A 16,747-nucleotide genomic window follows, 5' to 3' on the forward strand; every position below is an offset into this window, starting at 1 on the left:
CCTAAGGCAGGATGTTTCCATCAGAATCCTTTATCTGTTCTCCAGTTATAATTTAACCAGGGTCCAAAGGAAGGATAATTTGGGGAGGAGAGAGATGTTGCTGAGAATGAGAGTGGGGAGGATGAGAGTGTTGCTGAGAATGATCTCCTTCTTTCCTTCTCAGAAATCTGTTTCTGATTGTGGAGATTTTTATAGCTTTTAGACAATTCCAGGAAAGTTTATACTTTTGGTGAGATGATAGGAGGCTGGGGAAGAGAGGTAATGGATGTCAGGAGAAAGAAGAGCATTGACAAAGCAGCATATAGGAGTACTGCATAAAATGCTTTTTCCATTATCCCTTGAGATTGGACATCCTTGCTCATCATTTCTTCCATCCAATAACATTAGCCCTCTGGCTATTCCATGAACTATCCCTCCATCTCTTGGTTCTAGGCATTCTCTCTGGCGGAAATGAGGCTAGAGGGATGGGCTGAACACTTCATAGTGCTCTTAATAGACCATCATCAATCAATGCTAAAGCCATTGACTGTTTATACATATACATATTTAGACAATTATCTTGCTGCACAAGAAAAAATCAAAAAGAAAAAATGAGAAAGAAAACAGAATGCAAGCAAACAACAAAACGAGTGAAAATGATGTGTTGAAATCTACACTCAGTTCCCACAGTTCTCTCTCTGGGTGTAGATGGCTCTCTTCATCATTAGATAATTGGAACTGTGAAGAAGACATTTTGAATGTCATTAGACTACTTTTGTGTAGCGGAGCACATGGTGCTGATTATATTCCAGCTGAGATTTACATGATTAGAAGGTCCCATTGCTCATACAAAAGCTGACTGAAATTTTCAGGGTTATATGTCAAGAGGAGGTTATTCCTCAGAAATTCAAGGATGCTTCCATTGTCCATTTCTAAAAAGGTAAAGGGAATAGGTTGTTCTGTGTTAATCACAGGGGACTCTCGCTCTTAGTCATTGCCAGCAATAGTCATTGCAGGCAAGATTCTCTCCAGAGGACTTCTTAAAAGGCTGATCCTTCACCTGGAAGAGGATCATCAACCTGATAGTGTGGCTTCAGAAGGTCTGAGGAGTAGTCGACATGGTGTTTCTTGCCCAAAAACTTCCTGAGAAACGCCAGGAGCAGAACAGAGGCTGTATACAACATTTGTAGATCTGACTAAGGCCTTGGATACTGTCAGTCATTTGCCCTTGTGGAAAATTATATCAAAATTTGGCTGCCCAGAAAAATTCATCAGTATTGCCCATCCATTTCACGACAGCACGATTGTTTCTGGATAATGGGTGATGCTCTCAAGCTTTCCTAGTAATCAATAAGTGGAACAATGTGCTTGCTCCCATACTTTTTAGCATGCTATTTTCAGTCATGTCCTCAAACATCTTGAATGAGGGTAAACACGGCATCAAAGCCAACCAATTTTTCAACTTGAAAAGGCTACAAGCCAAAACTAAAGTGGAAGGAGTATTTGTTTGCAGATGATTGGACACAATGCAGCCTCTGAAGCTGAGAAATAATAAAGTATGGGTCCATTTTCCTCTGCTTGTGCTAATTTTGCCAACGATGACCACCAAGAAAACAAAGGTTCTCTATTAGCCGACATTACGCCATCCATATGTGGAACCTTTGGTTACAGCAAATGGAGATGTTTTGAATGCTGTCCATAAGTTCTCTTATTTTGGCAGTATACTTTTCAGGGATGTCCACGTTGATAGTGAGATTGATTGCCCTAGTTAGATCCCCAGGGAAATAGTAGGAAGGAAGAGATATTAGACTGACTACCAAACTGAAGGTCTGCAGAGCCATTATGCCGATTTCATTGTTGTATCCTTGTGAGACCTGGAGGGTTTTTACCAGCAAATAGAATTGCTTCCATTTCAATCGTCTCAGGAAGAACTGAAGATCCTCTGGCAGGTGAGACACCAGACATTGAGATCCTTTCTTGAACTAAACTGCAGAGGGTTCTAATTCTACTGCAGAGTGCAACTCCACTGGGCTGACCATATTGTAGGAATCTCAATTGTATGCTTGCCAAAAAAGACTGTTTTATGGAGAATTCGCCCAGAGCAAGCCCTCCCAAGGAGGTCAGAAAGAGCGATACAAGTATGCTCTCAAGACCTTTAGGATTGACTCTATGACATGGAGGGTACTGGCAAAGGACTACCCAGCATGTTGTGCCCTCAGCAGAGAAGGTGCTGTGCTCTATGAGCAAAATAGAATTGAATTAGCTCAGAAGAAACTCAAGATACACAAAATGAGTGATTGCACCCCAAATGTTGATAGGCAGAGCACTCCTAGCTCATATTGATCTGATCAACCACAGTCAGACACACTGTAATGACTAATATAGTGATGTCATTTTGGTCCTCTTCAAGTATGAAGGACAACAGCCAACCAACCCCCATACCTGGAAGACTCTCTCCAGTTTCTTTTAAGTCTCATCTAAAATCCCATCTTTTACCTAGCCTTGTCCAATTCCTCTAGTCACTTTCCCTCTGATAATTTCCTATTTATCCTCTCTAGGGTTTTGCTTTCTTTATATATTTGTATATGTAAAATTAATCTAGGTTCAGAATTTGTGTTCAACAGGCGCAGCTTAAAAGGGGGGATGGTGGATACCAGTTTATTATTGCTCAGAACTTTGGTTCAAACAAGACATGGGGAAGAGGAAACTTATAACATAAAAGTAATTCACAGTCAGTCAACAAACTCAGTGATCACTACTATAACACTAAAAACAGTATAAGAAACAAACAACATATAGCATCACCACTCCCGGGAAAGACCAACACCTGAGTTTCTTGGCAGGGGAATCCCCTTCATAGTCTTCAGTCCCTGGGAGGGAAGGTCCCAGGCAAAATCGGCCTTCCCGGCTGAGATTACAAAGTTTCTCTCCTACTATGGGTTATTGTTATTATTACTGAAGACAAAGAAGGCATTGTGTCAAGTATTTTTGTTTGATATATGACCCATAAGACAGAGCAACCTTCCAAATGTGGGGCGCTTTTGTCTCAAGAGTCTTGCCAAGGTGAATATAGTTTATTCATTCCTCAGCATTGACTGTTTTTACTCAGGGAACTGGCCAGGTTTCTAGAGCAAAGTATATCAGCTGTAAAGGAAGTTTTTTTTTTTTTTTAAAGCTTTTTGTTTTCAAAATATATACATGAATAATTTTCAGCATTTGCTCTTATAAAACCTTGTGTTCCAAAAATTTCCCCTCCTCTCCATCCCTTCCCCTAGATGGCAAATAATCCAATATATGTTAAATATGTGCAATTCTTCTATACATATTTCCACAAATATAATGCTGCACAAGAAACATCAAATCCACATGGGGAAAAATGAGAAAATAAAATGCAAGCAAACAACAAAAAGAGTGAAAATGCTATGTTGTGATCCACATTCAGTTCCTGCAGTCCCCTCTCTGTGCAGATGGCTCTCCATCACTCCTGAAACTGGCCTGAATTGTTTCATTGTTGGAGAGGTCGTCCATCAGAATTGTTGTTGAAGTATATAATGATCTCGTGGTCCTGCTCATTTCACTCAGCATGAGTTCACGTAAGTCTCTCCAGGCCTTTCTGACATCATCCTGCTGGTCATTCTTACAGAATCGTAATATGCCATAACTTACTCAACCATTCTCCAAGTGATGAGCATCCACTCAGTTTCCAGTTTCTTGCCATTACAAAAAGGGCTGCCAGGAACATTTTGGCACATGTGGGTCCCTTTTAAAGGAAGGGTTTTTTGTTTTTTGGTTGTTTGTTTGTTTTGTTTCTTTTAATTGAACTTTTTTTTTTTTTTAATTTGCTGAGGCTATTGGGGTTAAGTGACTTGCCCAGGGTCACACAGCAAGGAGGTGTTAAGTGTCTGAGATCAGATTTGAACTCGGGTCCTCCTGAATTCAGGGCTGGCGCTCTGTCCACTGCGCCACCTAGCGGCCCCCTTAAAGGAAGGTTCTTCATGCACAGGGAGAGGGACCTTCCCTTCCTGTGCCTCCCCACATTATATCAGATAATTGCCAGTAACGTTCTTGTGCTCTTGGCAAAGAGTTAAACACAGAACACGACTGAGACTCGTTAGGATTCCTTACCCTATGTGGTGTTCTCCCCTTCTCCCCTCCCCCATGAGATGTAATCGCGGGCAGGGACTGTCATTTGCCTCTTTTTTGTATCCCTGCTGCGGAACTTCGTGCCTGGTGCATAGTAGGTGCTTAATGAGTGGTTATTGATGAATCATGCAGGTCTGAACACACATCAGCTGAAATCAGACTGACTGCCCGAGATTTCACAGCGACTGATGTGCGGCCGCAGCGCCATGCCTAAAACCCCAGAGACTTCTTAGAGTCTCTCTGGGCGACGCCAAGTTGGGGCACTGGGGGAATGGCTGGAGAGCACCCAGTTCCCAGACCCGAACCACTGTCCTAAACCACGGATGCGCTGGAAGGGGGGCCGCATCAGACATTTACTATTTAGTGCCTACGGCCCGTGCGCAGGACTAGATGCCGGGATACAAGGGCAAGTAAAAGAGTCCCGGCTTTCTAGAAATTCCTAATTTAACGGGGGAAACATGCAAACATGATAAATCGGAAAATGGAAAGCGCCAGAATTAAGGAGGGGACCAGAATTAATGAATTGGCGGAGGGGGGGTGGTCAGAGCAGCCGAATGGAAATTCGAGTCTGCACCGGCTGGAGAGAGAACGGTGGGAAAGTCGGGCCCCCATCCTTCCCTGGAGAGGGCTCAGGTACCAGCCGGCCCCCCCTTTCTTTCTACGACCAGAGGAGGAGCAGCCGTTGGGGGAGGTCCCCAGTCCCCCACGCAGCCACAGAGAAGTGGGTCACCTGACCGTGAGGAGGAGCGATCGGAGCGCGGAACCTCTCGGAAAGGGGGGTGGGGCTGGAGCCCAGGGCCGCTGCTCTTTGTCCGGCGCGAGGCCGGCCCAGGCCGGACAGCTAGCGCGCGCACAAAGAAGTCACCTTTCCATCTGGGTCAAGGGCTGGAGCTCCAGGCTTGCGGCTGGGCTGGTGCGCCACCTTGTGGACAAAGGCTGCCGGTCCACGGCCAAGTGACGCTCCCTGCCAGCGGCGCACGTGGGCTGCGGGGGCTCCGTTAGCCCCTCCCCTTTTTCCTGAGTCACCCACCCCGTGCAGGGGCCCGCCGAAATCAAACCCGCGGCTTTCCGAATAGTGCTTCAGCACGCGGGGACTGCGATTCCGTCCGCGGAGGAAAAACCCAGATAAAGGAACTATCAGTTCGGGCGGGCTAGTGTTCTCAAAGGCGCTAAGTGACGCCCGCCCCTGCCACTAGGCCACACCGCCTTTCTCCTGCCATCGAATCCATGCTTGCTGCAGATGTACTCCTCGTACGCGCCTGCGCCAGCGCCCTTCCGTTCTGGGCCTTTCTGTGAGGTGGGAGGCTGTGGTTGCCGCGTCCCGGACGGCCAGCCTGCGTCCGTCCTTCGCACCGAGTGATTTCCAAAGGTGTTTGCGGAGCTTTTTTAAAGCCAGTCCCTGGAGTTAAACTAAGCGAATCACAGCAGGATCAGAAAAAGAACCCCGAGCGTGAACTCGGGAGCCCTGGGCTCCCCGTCTCCCGCAGCTGGCTGGTGGGCCGGGAGAGCCGCAGCCCCGCGTCCACAGCGTGAGACACTTCCCTCCCAACTCCGAAAGGCTCCCGGAGTCCCCGGCCTTATAGACAAGAAAAACACAAGAATTAATCACGTTATATATTGATTTAAGTAGGTGCTTTCTCCCAGAACTGTTAGGAGAAGCATTTTCCAAAACTCAAATAACATTTAATCAATAAACATTTGTGAACCACCTACTCTGTGCCAGGGACTGATGCCAGGAATACAAATAAAGACCAAAAAAGTCACCGCTCTCGTGGAGTTCACAGGATGCAAACACTGTACAAATAAGATAGAGAGCGAACAAGGAGCTCTCTCTCTTTTTAATCTGTTTTTTGCAAGGCAATTGGGGTTCTGACTTGGCCAAAGTATGGGGAACGGGAGGAGGAGGTAAGGGCAGAAGGCATCCGAGTGACTGGAATTCGGAAGGGGTGGGGGAGGGGAAGCTCAGCACATGCCCTCCATTTTTTCAGTAAAACATGAGGTTCTCGAGTTTCTGGATAGAAAGGGGGCAGGAAGGAAGCCTCGAGAGCTTTGTTTGGAGGAGCTACGTCTGCTGCCTTTGTTCTAATGCTGCTGAACAGAGAAAATCTGATAGGGTCCGCTATAAATGTCACATCACCTCAAGCGGGCCCTCACCCGGCCAGGCAATCCTTTACGCCTCCCTTAACAGCTCGCATCTGGAAAAGCAGATGGCGGGACTGATCCTTCTGCCTGAAGCTTGGCAGGCAAAATCATCAGTGTGACCAGAGGGCAAGAGACAACAAAGAGCACAGGGAAGAGTTGAATTGGTTGGCCCATGGGGTCAGATGGGGAAAAGAGCGCGGTTAATTCAGGGGCATGGACTGGGAGGGAGCTGAAGTATGGAAGGCAGAGGGAGACTAAGAATCTAGGAGACTGATTAAAGAATTTCAAAGTTCACAGATATGGAAATGGTACTTTTATGGATGATGGCAAGATCAAAGGTAGGACCACTGGTGGAGAGGATGGCAAATGAGGAAGGTGATGACCTGGGAAGTTGGGGTGTTTAAGGGACAATGGTGACGGGCTCTGGTACCTAAGGAGAAGCTGGGGAGGAAAGATTGTGAGCCAGGGACTGGATTCATTGAGGGAGGAAAATCTGGAGTTTCATAAACAACAGATCCAGGATTCTGACTGGGCATACCGATCAATTCTTGAAGAACGTTTGAATTGGTCTGAATATTTGGGGGACAAAAATTGGATCTATGTAAGAAAAGTCATCAAACCCTTCAGATGATTTGAGCCTGATAGCCCAGGAGGCTCAGGAATAAAAGAAAGACCTCAAATATACAAAACATTCCGAGAAGTTTCTTTGTGTGTTTGGAAACAAAAAAATTAGAAAACCGTGGATGGCCATTGATTGAGGAAATGACCTAACATTGTAATTTATTAAATGTAATGGAATACTATTGTGTTGTGAGAAGTGATAAATGGGAGGTACTCAAAGAAATCCGGGAAGACTTTTATGAACTGAATGAATAATAGGACCATAGGCCCAGAGTCGGACGAGGCCTCAGAGACCATCTATCCCTATGTGCTCATTTTACAATTGGCTCAGATGGAAGTAAGTATCACTGGGGGAACAATCTGCACAATCACTCTAATTATATGAATGAAAACAATACTACCAGGAAGCCAGACTCAAGCTAATTGCATGAGCAATCTTGGTTCCTCCTTCAGAGAAATGTGAGTGTTCAGCGTTGCAAAAGCGTTGATCACTGGTTTGATTTTGTTGAAATAACTTTCTTTGTTAAGAGTTCAGGTTTGGGAAAAGAGTATTGGAAGATAGGACAGTGGTCTAAAACACGTGGACTGTCAACAGGCCATCACAACATCAGGAGACTTATGTGAAAACCAGGTTTAATTCAAGAGAAATGAACATGCATATGGAACCCAGAGTTCCCAGTCCTTATAGAAATTTGCACGTTAATGCCAGTATAACAAAAGGGGGAGGAGAAAGCAGGAAGGGGTATGTAACATGGGAGGGAATGGGTGCAATAATTTCTCCCAACGGGAGAGGCAAGGGCCATGCCAAAAGCCAAAGTCTTTTCCCTTGGGAACTGCTGGACTATGAAGATAAGAGAGTCCATTTATCTGCAGAAGACCTCAGGGGCTCAGGCATTTCCCCAGCATGGTACGGACTGGCTGGCACACAGGGGATCCAGCTTGGGGTGCAAACACCAAATTATGTCAGCTGGGGTGGGGAGGCAAGCACAGTGGTGGGCTCTGTCCTTGACACATTCAGGATGTGGTCTGTGTTTCTGGAAAATGAAAATTCAAAAAGTAAGTTCAGGGGAGCCCTTAATAACAGAATGGAGCCAGATTTTATACTGGCCAAAAATGTATTTTGTTGCCGGTTTTTTTTTTTTTTTTTAATTGGCATAGTAAAGTCCAGATGTAAACTAGGTGAGTGAAGAAAAAAATGGTCTTGTTTCCTTACATTTGCCTTTTGTTCTGGTTCAAATTTATTTTCATGCTGAGGCAGAAGGGTTGTAGGGAATATCTTGCTCTAAGGGAGCTAGGTGGCTGGAACAGGTCGTCATCTGGCTCATTTGCCATCCCCCCTCCACCCGCGGTCCGATCTCTGGTCTTGCCAACGTCCATAAAAGCACCATTTCCATGTCCATGGACTTTGAAGTTCTTAATCTGATCACAGTCTACCAGATTCTTAGTCTTCCTCCGCTTTCCGTTACCCAACTCTGTGAAACTCTGTGGAACATCTGCTGCTGAACAAAGGGCTCACTCCCAGCTTCCATGGTGAGCACAAACGCAGGCATTCACACCTTTGACCGTCGTCCCCATAACTTTTGGACCTTTCGGGTTCTGATCCAGAACTCCTTTAGGAGGAGTCTACCCTCAGTCATGGCTAGGTGTCACCACGGAAGACGATCTAAATTCTAAAACAGCCTCAGACTCCTACTAGCTGTGTGACCCTGTGCAAGTCTCTTCACCCTCTTTGCCTCAGTTTCCTTATCTGTAAAATGAGGATAACTGCATCTGCCTCCCAGGGTTGTTGTGAATATCTGTAAGTGGGTGCACTTCTTTACTTTCCCCTTAGTCCATCATCTCTGCCTCTGCTTTTGTCCTCCTAAATATAGATATTCCCCCCCAAAAAATGAAAATGTAAAAATATAAAAAAACAAAAAAAATTTTCCCCTCACTGAGACCCGTAGTCACTCTACCCTTTTTCCTATTTCCCAGGGCACCAATCTTTGAAATCGTCTAGTTACCAGCTCAGTTTTATACCCCTTGTCCTATACATTTTGGGGGGGCCTGTGGAGAGACAATTGGGGTTAAGCGATTGTCCGGGATCCCATAGCAAGGGATTAAGTGTCTGATTTGAACTCAGGCCCCTCTGTGCGTCTAGTTGCCCGGGCACATACTTTCCCCACCCCCATTCTTGGCCTCTGCCGGGTTTGTGTACGTAAAAGGGGCCGCCAGCTCGCTTTGAGCCCGGACACTTTCCAGCTCTGCGCCTCCGCAGTCCGCAGACCACCGTGGCCGGGGTGGAGAACAAGCCCAACAGGCCCGCTGCGCATGGGCAGTTACCTCGGGACCCAAACCGCAGAGTCGTCCGCGGACGAGTCGGAGGCGCCAGACGTCACCTGGCCGTCTCCCGGACTAATCGGCGGCCCCTCCCCCAGGTGCGCGCCCTGGCCCCCCCTCCCGATCTCTTCCCCCAGGGCAAGCTGGGTCCGTAGGTGTGCCCGCTGCGGCCGCCGGTGCCGGCCGGTCTAAGGCAGGGAGTCTCCGGACAGGCGAAGGGAGTGTCCCTCCCCGGGCCCTCAGTAAGCACATCTTTGCTGTGAACGGACTGTGTCCTCGAACTGACCAGCCGAAAAGTCTGCGTCTGTGGAGACTCTAGAGCCGCGGTTTTCGGTGGCTGTGGACCCACCGAAGACATGGAGTGGGGTGTCCACCAGCCAAAGGGGTAGCAGGACTCCTTATTATTATTTTTTTTGAGGCTGGGGTTAAGGGACTGGCCCAGGGTCACACAGCTAGGAAGTGTTAATGTCTGAGACGAGATTTGAACTCAGATCCTCCTGAGTTCAAATTCCTGGGCAAGTCACTTAACCCCAATTGCCTCAGCAAAAAAAAAATAATAATAAATAATAATGGTGCTGAGGATTAACAACTAAGGAACCAGCAGTGACTCTGCTGTGTGACTCTGAGCGAAGTACTTCCCTTTCTGGGCCTCAGGTGGGGCAGGGGACAGTGTTGGGTCTAGAGTCAGAGGAATCTGAATTCGAATCTAGCCTTAGACACCAAGTAGCCCTGGCAAACCAGTCTGACCTCATTTCTTTATCTGTGAAATGGCGATAATTACAGTACCTGCCTCCCAAGGGAGTTGTTTGGGTCAAATGAAAAAATAATTACCACAGTGTCTGGCTTATTTTTATTTCTGTTCAGTCGTGTCCAATTCTTCGCGGCCTCATGACTCATGGTTGGCGTCACTTAAATATTAGCTATTATTATTGTCATTATTATTATGGGTGGGGGAGGGGTAGTGGTCCAGAAGCGCTCTACAGCCTTTGAACTACAAATCCCAGAATGCATTTGCTCCGGGGAATTTTTTTTCCTCTTCCTTTCCCTCAGCAGGAAGCTGGTGTTGCTAGGCGACACCAACTCCCGGTTGGGCGCTGGCGTTGCAAAAGTCTGGGCTTGGAGGTTGACTAGATCGGTGCTAGAGCTGGTGCTGGTGACTACCGAAGGAGGGATGGGGTGATGGGAGGGCTGGCGGCCTGAATGTGGGATTGGCTTGGGTCCTTCCCGAGATGGCGGGGCGGCATAGGGGAAGGTGGCCTAGGTGGGGGAGGGGGCGATGGGAGGAGGGGCAGACAAGGTGGGGAGAGAGCCAGACTTCTGTGGGGGCGGGGCGGCATGGGACCGGTCACCCAGCTCCGCTCCAGCCCCCAAACACTGACACCCCCTTCCACTTCCCCCTGCACCCCTCCCTCGTTCTCTTCTAGCAGCAGAAGCCCCAGCCATGTGCGAGGGACCTTCCAAGATCTCGGGCCCCATCCCTCCTGATCCCACCCTGTTCCCCAACTACTATAAGCGGCCGGGCACACGTAAGTGGCTCCGCAGCCCCCGCGGGGGCGGTGGGCAGGTGCACCTGGCGGCAAGTAGCCCCTACACTCCTCACTGGCTGGATGATTCCGTTCCGGCGGGGGAGCTAAAGCCCAATTTGCTCCATTTGTAAAGTATGACACTCTTTTAGGACATGGCTGATATGAAAATAGGTGTAATTTGTACCAGTTTGAGGGGAGGGGGAAAAAGAGGGAGACAATCTGGAACTCAAAATTAAAAAACAAAACTTTAATTGTTTTTTGGGGTGATTAAATATAAAATTTAAAGAGTAAAGTGGAAGTGGATAGTAACAAGCAGTAGCCATGATCATGTAAAATTTTATGCCCCTGTTTCACAGGTGGTTGCAAGCAAAGTATTTTCCAGCCCCCAAAGAGCTGTTCTCCACCTGTGAGTTATGATTATTCTAGCACCGCCCCTCTCCTGCTTGCTTCCAGCCCGAAGCCTTGAAGGAAGTGCTCGGAAGCTAAGCCTGGAGCTTCCCTGGCAACCAGGTGCCCCCCTGGACCAGCCTGCTCCTCGAATTCACCCCGGATCCCAGCAGAGCCTGGTGGGAGTTCTGCTGCAGCTCCAGGAGGTCTCGTTGGGCAGCGAGCCCTTGCCCAAGAGTAAGTGCTAAGAGCAGCAGCCTGGGCCACCTGGCACCAAGGAAGCTTCCCTTCCCCCACTGCCACTTACTCAGGCTTGGGGGCATGGGATGGGAAGCCAGGAAGACCAAGCCCTCAAAGGGAGACAATAATAGACCCATCCCCCAGGTGAGAACCACAGAATACATTGGAGTCCAGAGCTATCCATGGCCAGTCATGGTGGGCAGAGCATGGTGAGAGGCAGCATTTCTGGGGGCACAGGGCATCTCCTCTGGCTGAGCAGTCACATGGTGACTTCCTCTTCCATAAAAGGAGGGGCTTGGACCAGATGACGTTCAAGAACTTAGCAAACGGTCAGGCCTCTGTACCCATGAGCAGGCCTGGCAGTGTCTCCCTGATCCCCAGGGAAGGACCTGAAAAACCACGAGAAGGAGAACGTGAGGCGGATCCGGGAGATCCAGAAGCGGTGCCAGGAACAGGAGCGGGGACAAGACCACGGCCGGCCGAAGCCGCTCAAGGCCCTGTGGCGCTCGCCCAAGTATGACAAAGTGGAGTCCCGGCTGAAAGCCAAGCTGCAGGTACCCTCCCCCCTCCTCAGCCTGGCTGGGCTGGGGGCCAGGGGCTGCAGGGGGAGGGAGGGCTTCGCTTCGGAGCCCACCTGACACAGCCCCTCTGCTTCCCCCAGGAGCCCTCCCCTGCCTCTGTGCCAGAGCTGCCGGCTTTCCTTCGGGCTTATTCCCGCTGTGGACCTGGGGTGCAGCCTCGTCGTGGGGCTTCCACAGGCCTGGCTTTGCCCAGTACTGATGGCCTCCAGCCTCCGGGCCCTGACGCCAAGGTGATGCATCTGCATGGGGTGCTGGGGTGGAAAGGTGGAAATGGCAGGGTGGCCCAGGACGGCCACCCATGCGTTCCCCTCTCCCACAGGGCCAGGGTCTGGCTGTGGACTTCATCACCCACAATGCTCGGACAGCCAAGGTTGCTCCGCGGCGGCGGTCACGCTCCCTGCAGTGTCTAGCCGAGGTACAGGAGCAACAGCGGAGGGCCCAGGAAGAGTACAACACCAGGCAGAAGGGCCACGTGCCCCACTAGTAGGTCCTTCCTAGTCCCTTCTCCATGCCCCATGCCCTCTGACCCCATCGGGGAGGCCCTCAGCCCAGCAGGAAGGGAGATAGCACCCCAGTCCCCCTTCCCACTTTGCCGAAGGGCTGAGGGAGGCCCATTGCATCTGGGCTGGTCATCTGGGGATGGGGTAGCTCATTCACTCTGCCCTTCGGTAGCCTGGTGGAACGGAAAGATCTGTGGCGCCGGGAAGCTGAGGAGCGCCAGCGAAATCAGCCTGACCCTGAAATCCCCCTGGGTCATACCATGATGCCCGAGAGCCAGCGCCTGAGCACCTTGAACTCCCTTCTCCAGAGTGAGTGTCCGGGCCATTTAGGGTCAAGGGGCGCTAGGGAGAAGGAGCCAGAAGACTTTCTTCCCCCAAGTACCTCACTTCCCGCCAGCCTGATCCCCTGCTGACTGCAATTTTGCTAAGCAACATCCATCCATGTCCAGCAGGGCCTAACTCCTACTGAGTCCTGGGGTCCTAACTACCCGAGGAAGGGAGTTGGAGCCCTGTCCCCTGAACCCTTTTCTTTCTCAGAACAAGAAGAACTGCTTAAGGAGCTGGTGCTATTGCCTTCTGGAGCTGACTCTCTTCGAGCCCAGAACCACAAGGCCGAGCTAGAGAAGAAGCTTTCCCAGGTGGAGGAGGCCCTCAAGATCTTCTCCCGACCCAAAGTCTTTGTCAAGATGGATTCCTGAGCTCTTCCCCTCTGGCCCACAGGAAGGCCACTGGAAACCTCTGCCCCTTCCAAAGAGGACTGGCTTGAGGGGTCCTGAAAGGGAAGGTTCTTGCACTTGTGACCCAAGTGTACCATGGTAACCCCCTGAACCCCCTCCCACAAGGGCAGCAGAAGGAACAAGCCCAGAGAGCCACTGTCAAGAATATTTTTCTGTTTTTAAATTAAACCTTTTTTTTTTACATGAGCAGTGAGCCCGATTTCCTTACTCCTGATCTCTTCCCAAGTTAATGTTTCTCTAGAAATGCCAGGCTAAGTGGGCATGGAGGCACAGAGAGGGGGCCTCTGCCAGCCACATCAGTCAACTTTGGGGGGGGGAGAATGACAGGACGACGGCTATTCCTGCGGGACTCAAAGCTCAGCAGCCTTGCCAGTCCCGGGGAGTCATGCCGAGGGGGGTCCCAGGCCCCTTGGTGGCCTCCAGTGGATGAGGGCCAGGAGGAGCTGCTGCCAAGAACAATGACAGTGGGACAGCAGCACAGCCCACAAGACATCCTGGCTCCTTCCCCTTCCTCTTCCTGAGTCCTGGGAAGGAGGAAAGGGCCAGCTGTGGCCCCTACAGGCCTGGCCCCTTCTTGGCATTTGTGACTCAGCTGCCCCCAAAGAGCTTTCCCTGTAGTGGAGAAGGGCCAGTGTTTTCTAGAAAAGCTTTAATATTTCACAGATGGGGAAGGATGTGTGAGCAAGGTCCCGCCTCAGCTCATGAAAAGGCAGCTCCCTGTCCGGCTGCCCACCGAGAGAGAGAGCTTGGGACCAGGGAGGGAGCCGGAGGTCGAGGAGGGGCACCTTGGGGGACTCTTATCCCTCCTTGGACCCGGGTCCACCAGCCCAGGCAGGGGCCAGAGTTGTGTGTGAGCAGAACAGCAGCCCCAGGGTTCGGCCAGGCAAAGCCCGGACTATAGAGTGACGCCACTGCCATCTTCCCTTAGACTGCCCCCCCGGGCAGGGCTGGCCCCGTCCTGACTGTCCAGTGACTGTAAGGACCCTCGAGAGCCGGGGAGTGAGCGGCTAGGCCGCAAGTCCCTGGGGGAGGGGGCCGGAGGCGTCCCATTTGAGCAGGGCGGGAGGTAGCCAGGCAGCCCGTGGCTCTCAATGACCAGGTCACTGTCCTCATCGCTGTCTGGCTCGGGAACTTCTGCAGGAGGGAGGGGTGCGGCAGGCTGTGCCCCCGCAGGTCGGCCCGCCCCGGCCCGCACCACATTGTTGCGCTGGTTGGCTGGCTTAACGGTGACAATGAGGTTGTGGCTGTTGGCCACCATCATGTCTGTCACCTGGTCCAGCGACTTGCCAGCCACATCGATGCCGTTGACCTCCAGGATTTCGTCACTGACTGCCAGGAGCCCGGTACTCTCTGCCAGGCCGCCCCGAACCAGGCGGGAGATGAAGATGCCAGGCACCTTCTCCAGGCCTTGGGGCGCCACGCGCACGCTAACACCATCCCTGATGTAGAAGCCCAGTGGGCGGTCTGAGCCGTGCTTGTGTAGCTTCACTCGCCGGTGGCTTTCGGGCAGCAGGTCCACATCGATGACGGAGGAAATCTGCCGGAAGTCCTGGGGAAGGCTGATGAGTAGTGGGGGGCGTGTCCGATGGGGGGCTGCGGGCCGCAGGAGCAGCCCCTTCTTCCGGCGCTGCAAGGAGTTGGAGGTAAAGGCCATGCCCGTGGGATCGGCTTCTGCTGTGGGAGGGAACAGAGCTCAGCATTGTCCCCCACCAGCCCCCGGGGCCTACCTCAAGTTAGCTGGCTGCCAGCTTCCAGGGGAGTCCCTGAGCCAGTCTCCATCTGGTCTCTGGGCCTCCAAAGGCTGCCCCTTCCTTATGCAGCAGGGGGCCCGCCTCGCTTTGCCCAGCACCTTCTCTGCAGGCCCTGGTTTGGAGCCGGCTTCCCTGGGACACAGCTTGCCTAATGTGGTGCTCCCCTACCACACTGCCCCCATGCAGACCCAGGAGGCACAGGCACGAGAAAATAGAAGAACCCCACTGGGGATAACAGAGTGCTGGGCACCAGATGAAAAGTCTGGATTTGGAGTCCGAGGCTCAGGGTTCAAATCCTGCCTCTGCTGCTCATCACCTGTGTGACCTTGGATAAGACCCTTCCCTTCACCTCCTTTTCTTTATCTGTGAACTGACAGAGATGGAGCAGATGATACTTGTTTCTTTGCATGTTTGACCCAATGAGCTCCAGTGGGGGGGGGGCAGAGAGCACCTAGGTGCCCAAGCCACCCCAACCCACCCTGGCCTTCCATTCTCCAGCAGCCCCCCTGCAGCCTCAAAGTCCTTTTCCCACTGTCGTAGGCCTGTCTGCTGATCCAGCAGCAAGACACCCCGCCCCCACCCCTCCCCGTGACAGACCACGGCACCCCTCCACCGGCGCAGGCCTCTCACCCCTCTTCTGCACCAGCAGGCGGAGCGGCGGGTGCGTGCTGGCCAGCGCCCGGTGCAGGTTGTCGTCGTTGGTGAGGGGCAGCAGGTCCCCGTGCACATCGGTGTAGCCCAGCAGCACGTCCAGGCCCGGGATCTGGTGCACAGCTCGAAGCAGCCGGGAGAACTCCTGGAAGCCCCCCACCGAGGCTCGAGGCAGGGCGAAGCGCCGGAACTCGGCATCGAACTGAGGGGAGGGGGCCCGAGTCAGGCTCCTGGCAGCCCTAGAGAGGGCCCGAGCCATCTTGGCGGGCAGAGCCTCCCCCGTGCCCAACACGCGCGCGCGCGCGCGCGCGCGCACACACACAGACACGGACCATCCAACCCCAGCCCGTATCCCCTCCCCTGGGAGGGGACCCTGAGGGCTCGGGCGGAGGGGGGAGGGGATCAGAGGAGAGGGTCCGCTCGGGAGAGCGGGGAGCAGCGAGGTGCCGCTGTTGATGGGGGGTGGGCTGAGGAGGGGCACGGACCGAGTAGGAGTCGGTGGGGAGCTGAATGCAGGGGACAGCTCCAGAACTCCGCAGCAGCAGCAGCAGCAGCAGCAGTAGGAAGCCTGGGCTAGGGCCCTCTGCACCCCTGCGCTGGGTCCGGACCCCACCCCGAGGGGCTGGCTCTGTATTCCCGGCAGGGGTCCGGGAGCGCGGCCAGCCCCCGCCCCCAGGTTCAGGCCCCGCCAGGGGCTGCAGCCCGAGCAGCCCAGGATGCCAGGGACAGAAGGGAGGACAAGGAGCGCAGAGGGGCGGGAGGCGGCTCAGGGATGGAGAAAGGGAGCCGGGACCCGGGCAGGGCGGGGGGGCGAGAGGCACGGGGCCGGGGCCCTTACTTTGCTCTTCACCTCGATGATGCTGTCGGGGCTCCGCGCCGGGGTCCGCTGAGGCTTGGCCATGGCTGGGCCGGGGCCGGGCCGGGCCAGGGCTGAGGCCGAAGCGGCGCAGGTGCACAGCCCGGCCCCTCCCCGGCTTCCCCCGCCCGCGCCCTGCAGCAGTGCCCGCCCCGCCCCCTCTCCGCTCTCCCCTCCCCGCTCCTCTCCCTCTCTCTTCGCGCTGTCCGAGAGCCGCTCGCCCCTAAGACTGGGGAGGGGAGAGGAGGGGGGAGGTGGGTACCGACCATGACGTCACCTGCGAGGGGGAGGGGGAGGCTCCAAACGCGGATGGA

General features: G+C 52.7%; 2 protein-coding genes across 8 annotated transcripts; one reads left to right on the plus strand and one right to left on the minus strand.

Annotated features, from left to right (window-relative positions):
• Positions 1-10,211: 10,211 nt before the first annotated feature.
• Positions 10,212-13,361, plus strand: ENKD1 (enkurin domain containing 1). Of its 5 annotated transcripts, none has more exons than XM_074286439.1 (8): positions 10,212-10,357; positions 10,629-10,730; positions 11,087-11,354; positions 11,739-11,911; positions 12,019-12,168; positions 12,258-12,421; positions 12,611-12,747; positions 12,976-13,361. In XM_074286439.1, exons 3-8 carry the CDS (start codon positions 11,144-11,146, stop codon positions 13,134-13,136), a joined length of 996 nt encoding a protein of 331 aa, XP_074142540.1. In that variant the 5' UTR covers positions 10,212-10,357; positions 10,629-10,730; positions 11,087-11,143; the 3' UTR covers positions 13,137-13,361. The 5 variants fall into 5 exon arrangements, with proteins under 5 accessions (XP_074142540.1, XP_074142539.1, XP_074142536.1 ...); XM_074286438.1 differs by having other exon boundaries at positions 10,632-10,730; XM_074286435.1 differs by having other exon boundaries at positions 10,222-10,357; positions 11,184-11,354.
• A 30-nt stretch (positions 13,362-13,391) lies between these two features.
• On the minus strand, positions 13,392-16,563 carry PARD6A (par-6 family cell polarity regulator alpha). Of its 3 annotated transcripts, none has more exons than XM_074286433.1 (3): positions 16,416-16,563; positions 15,557-15,779; positions 13,392-14,846 (listed from the first exon to the last, which is right to left on the minus strand). In XM_074286433.1, exons 1-3 carry the CDS (start codon positions 16,476-16,478, stop codon positions 14,071-14,073), a joined length of 1,062 nt encoding a protein of 353 aa, XP_074142534.1. In that variant the 5' UTR covers positions 16,479-16,563; the 3' UTR covers positions 13,392-14,070. The 3 variants fall into 3 exon arrangements, with proteins under 3 accessions (XP_074142534.1, XP_074142533.1, XP_074142535.1); XM_074286432.1 differs by having other exon boundaries at positions 13,392-14,849; XM_074286434.1 differs by having other exon boundaries at positions 13,392-14,849; positions 16,428-16,561.
• Positions 16,564-16,747: the final 184 nt, after the last annotated feature.

Source organism: Sminthopsis crassicaudata, chromosome 2 (assembly GCF_048593235.1).
Source record: "Sminthopsis crassicaudata isolate SCR6 chromosome 2, ASM4859323v1, whole genome shotgun sequence".
NCBI lineage: Eukaryota > Metazoa > Chordata > Mammalia > Dasyuromorphia > Dasyuridae > Sminthopsis > Sminthopsis crassicaudata.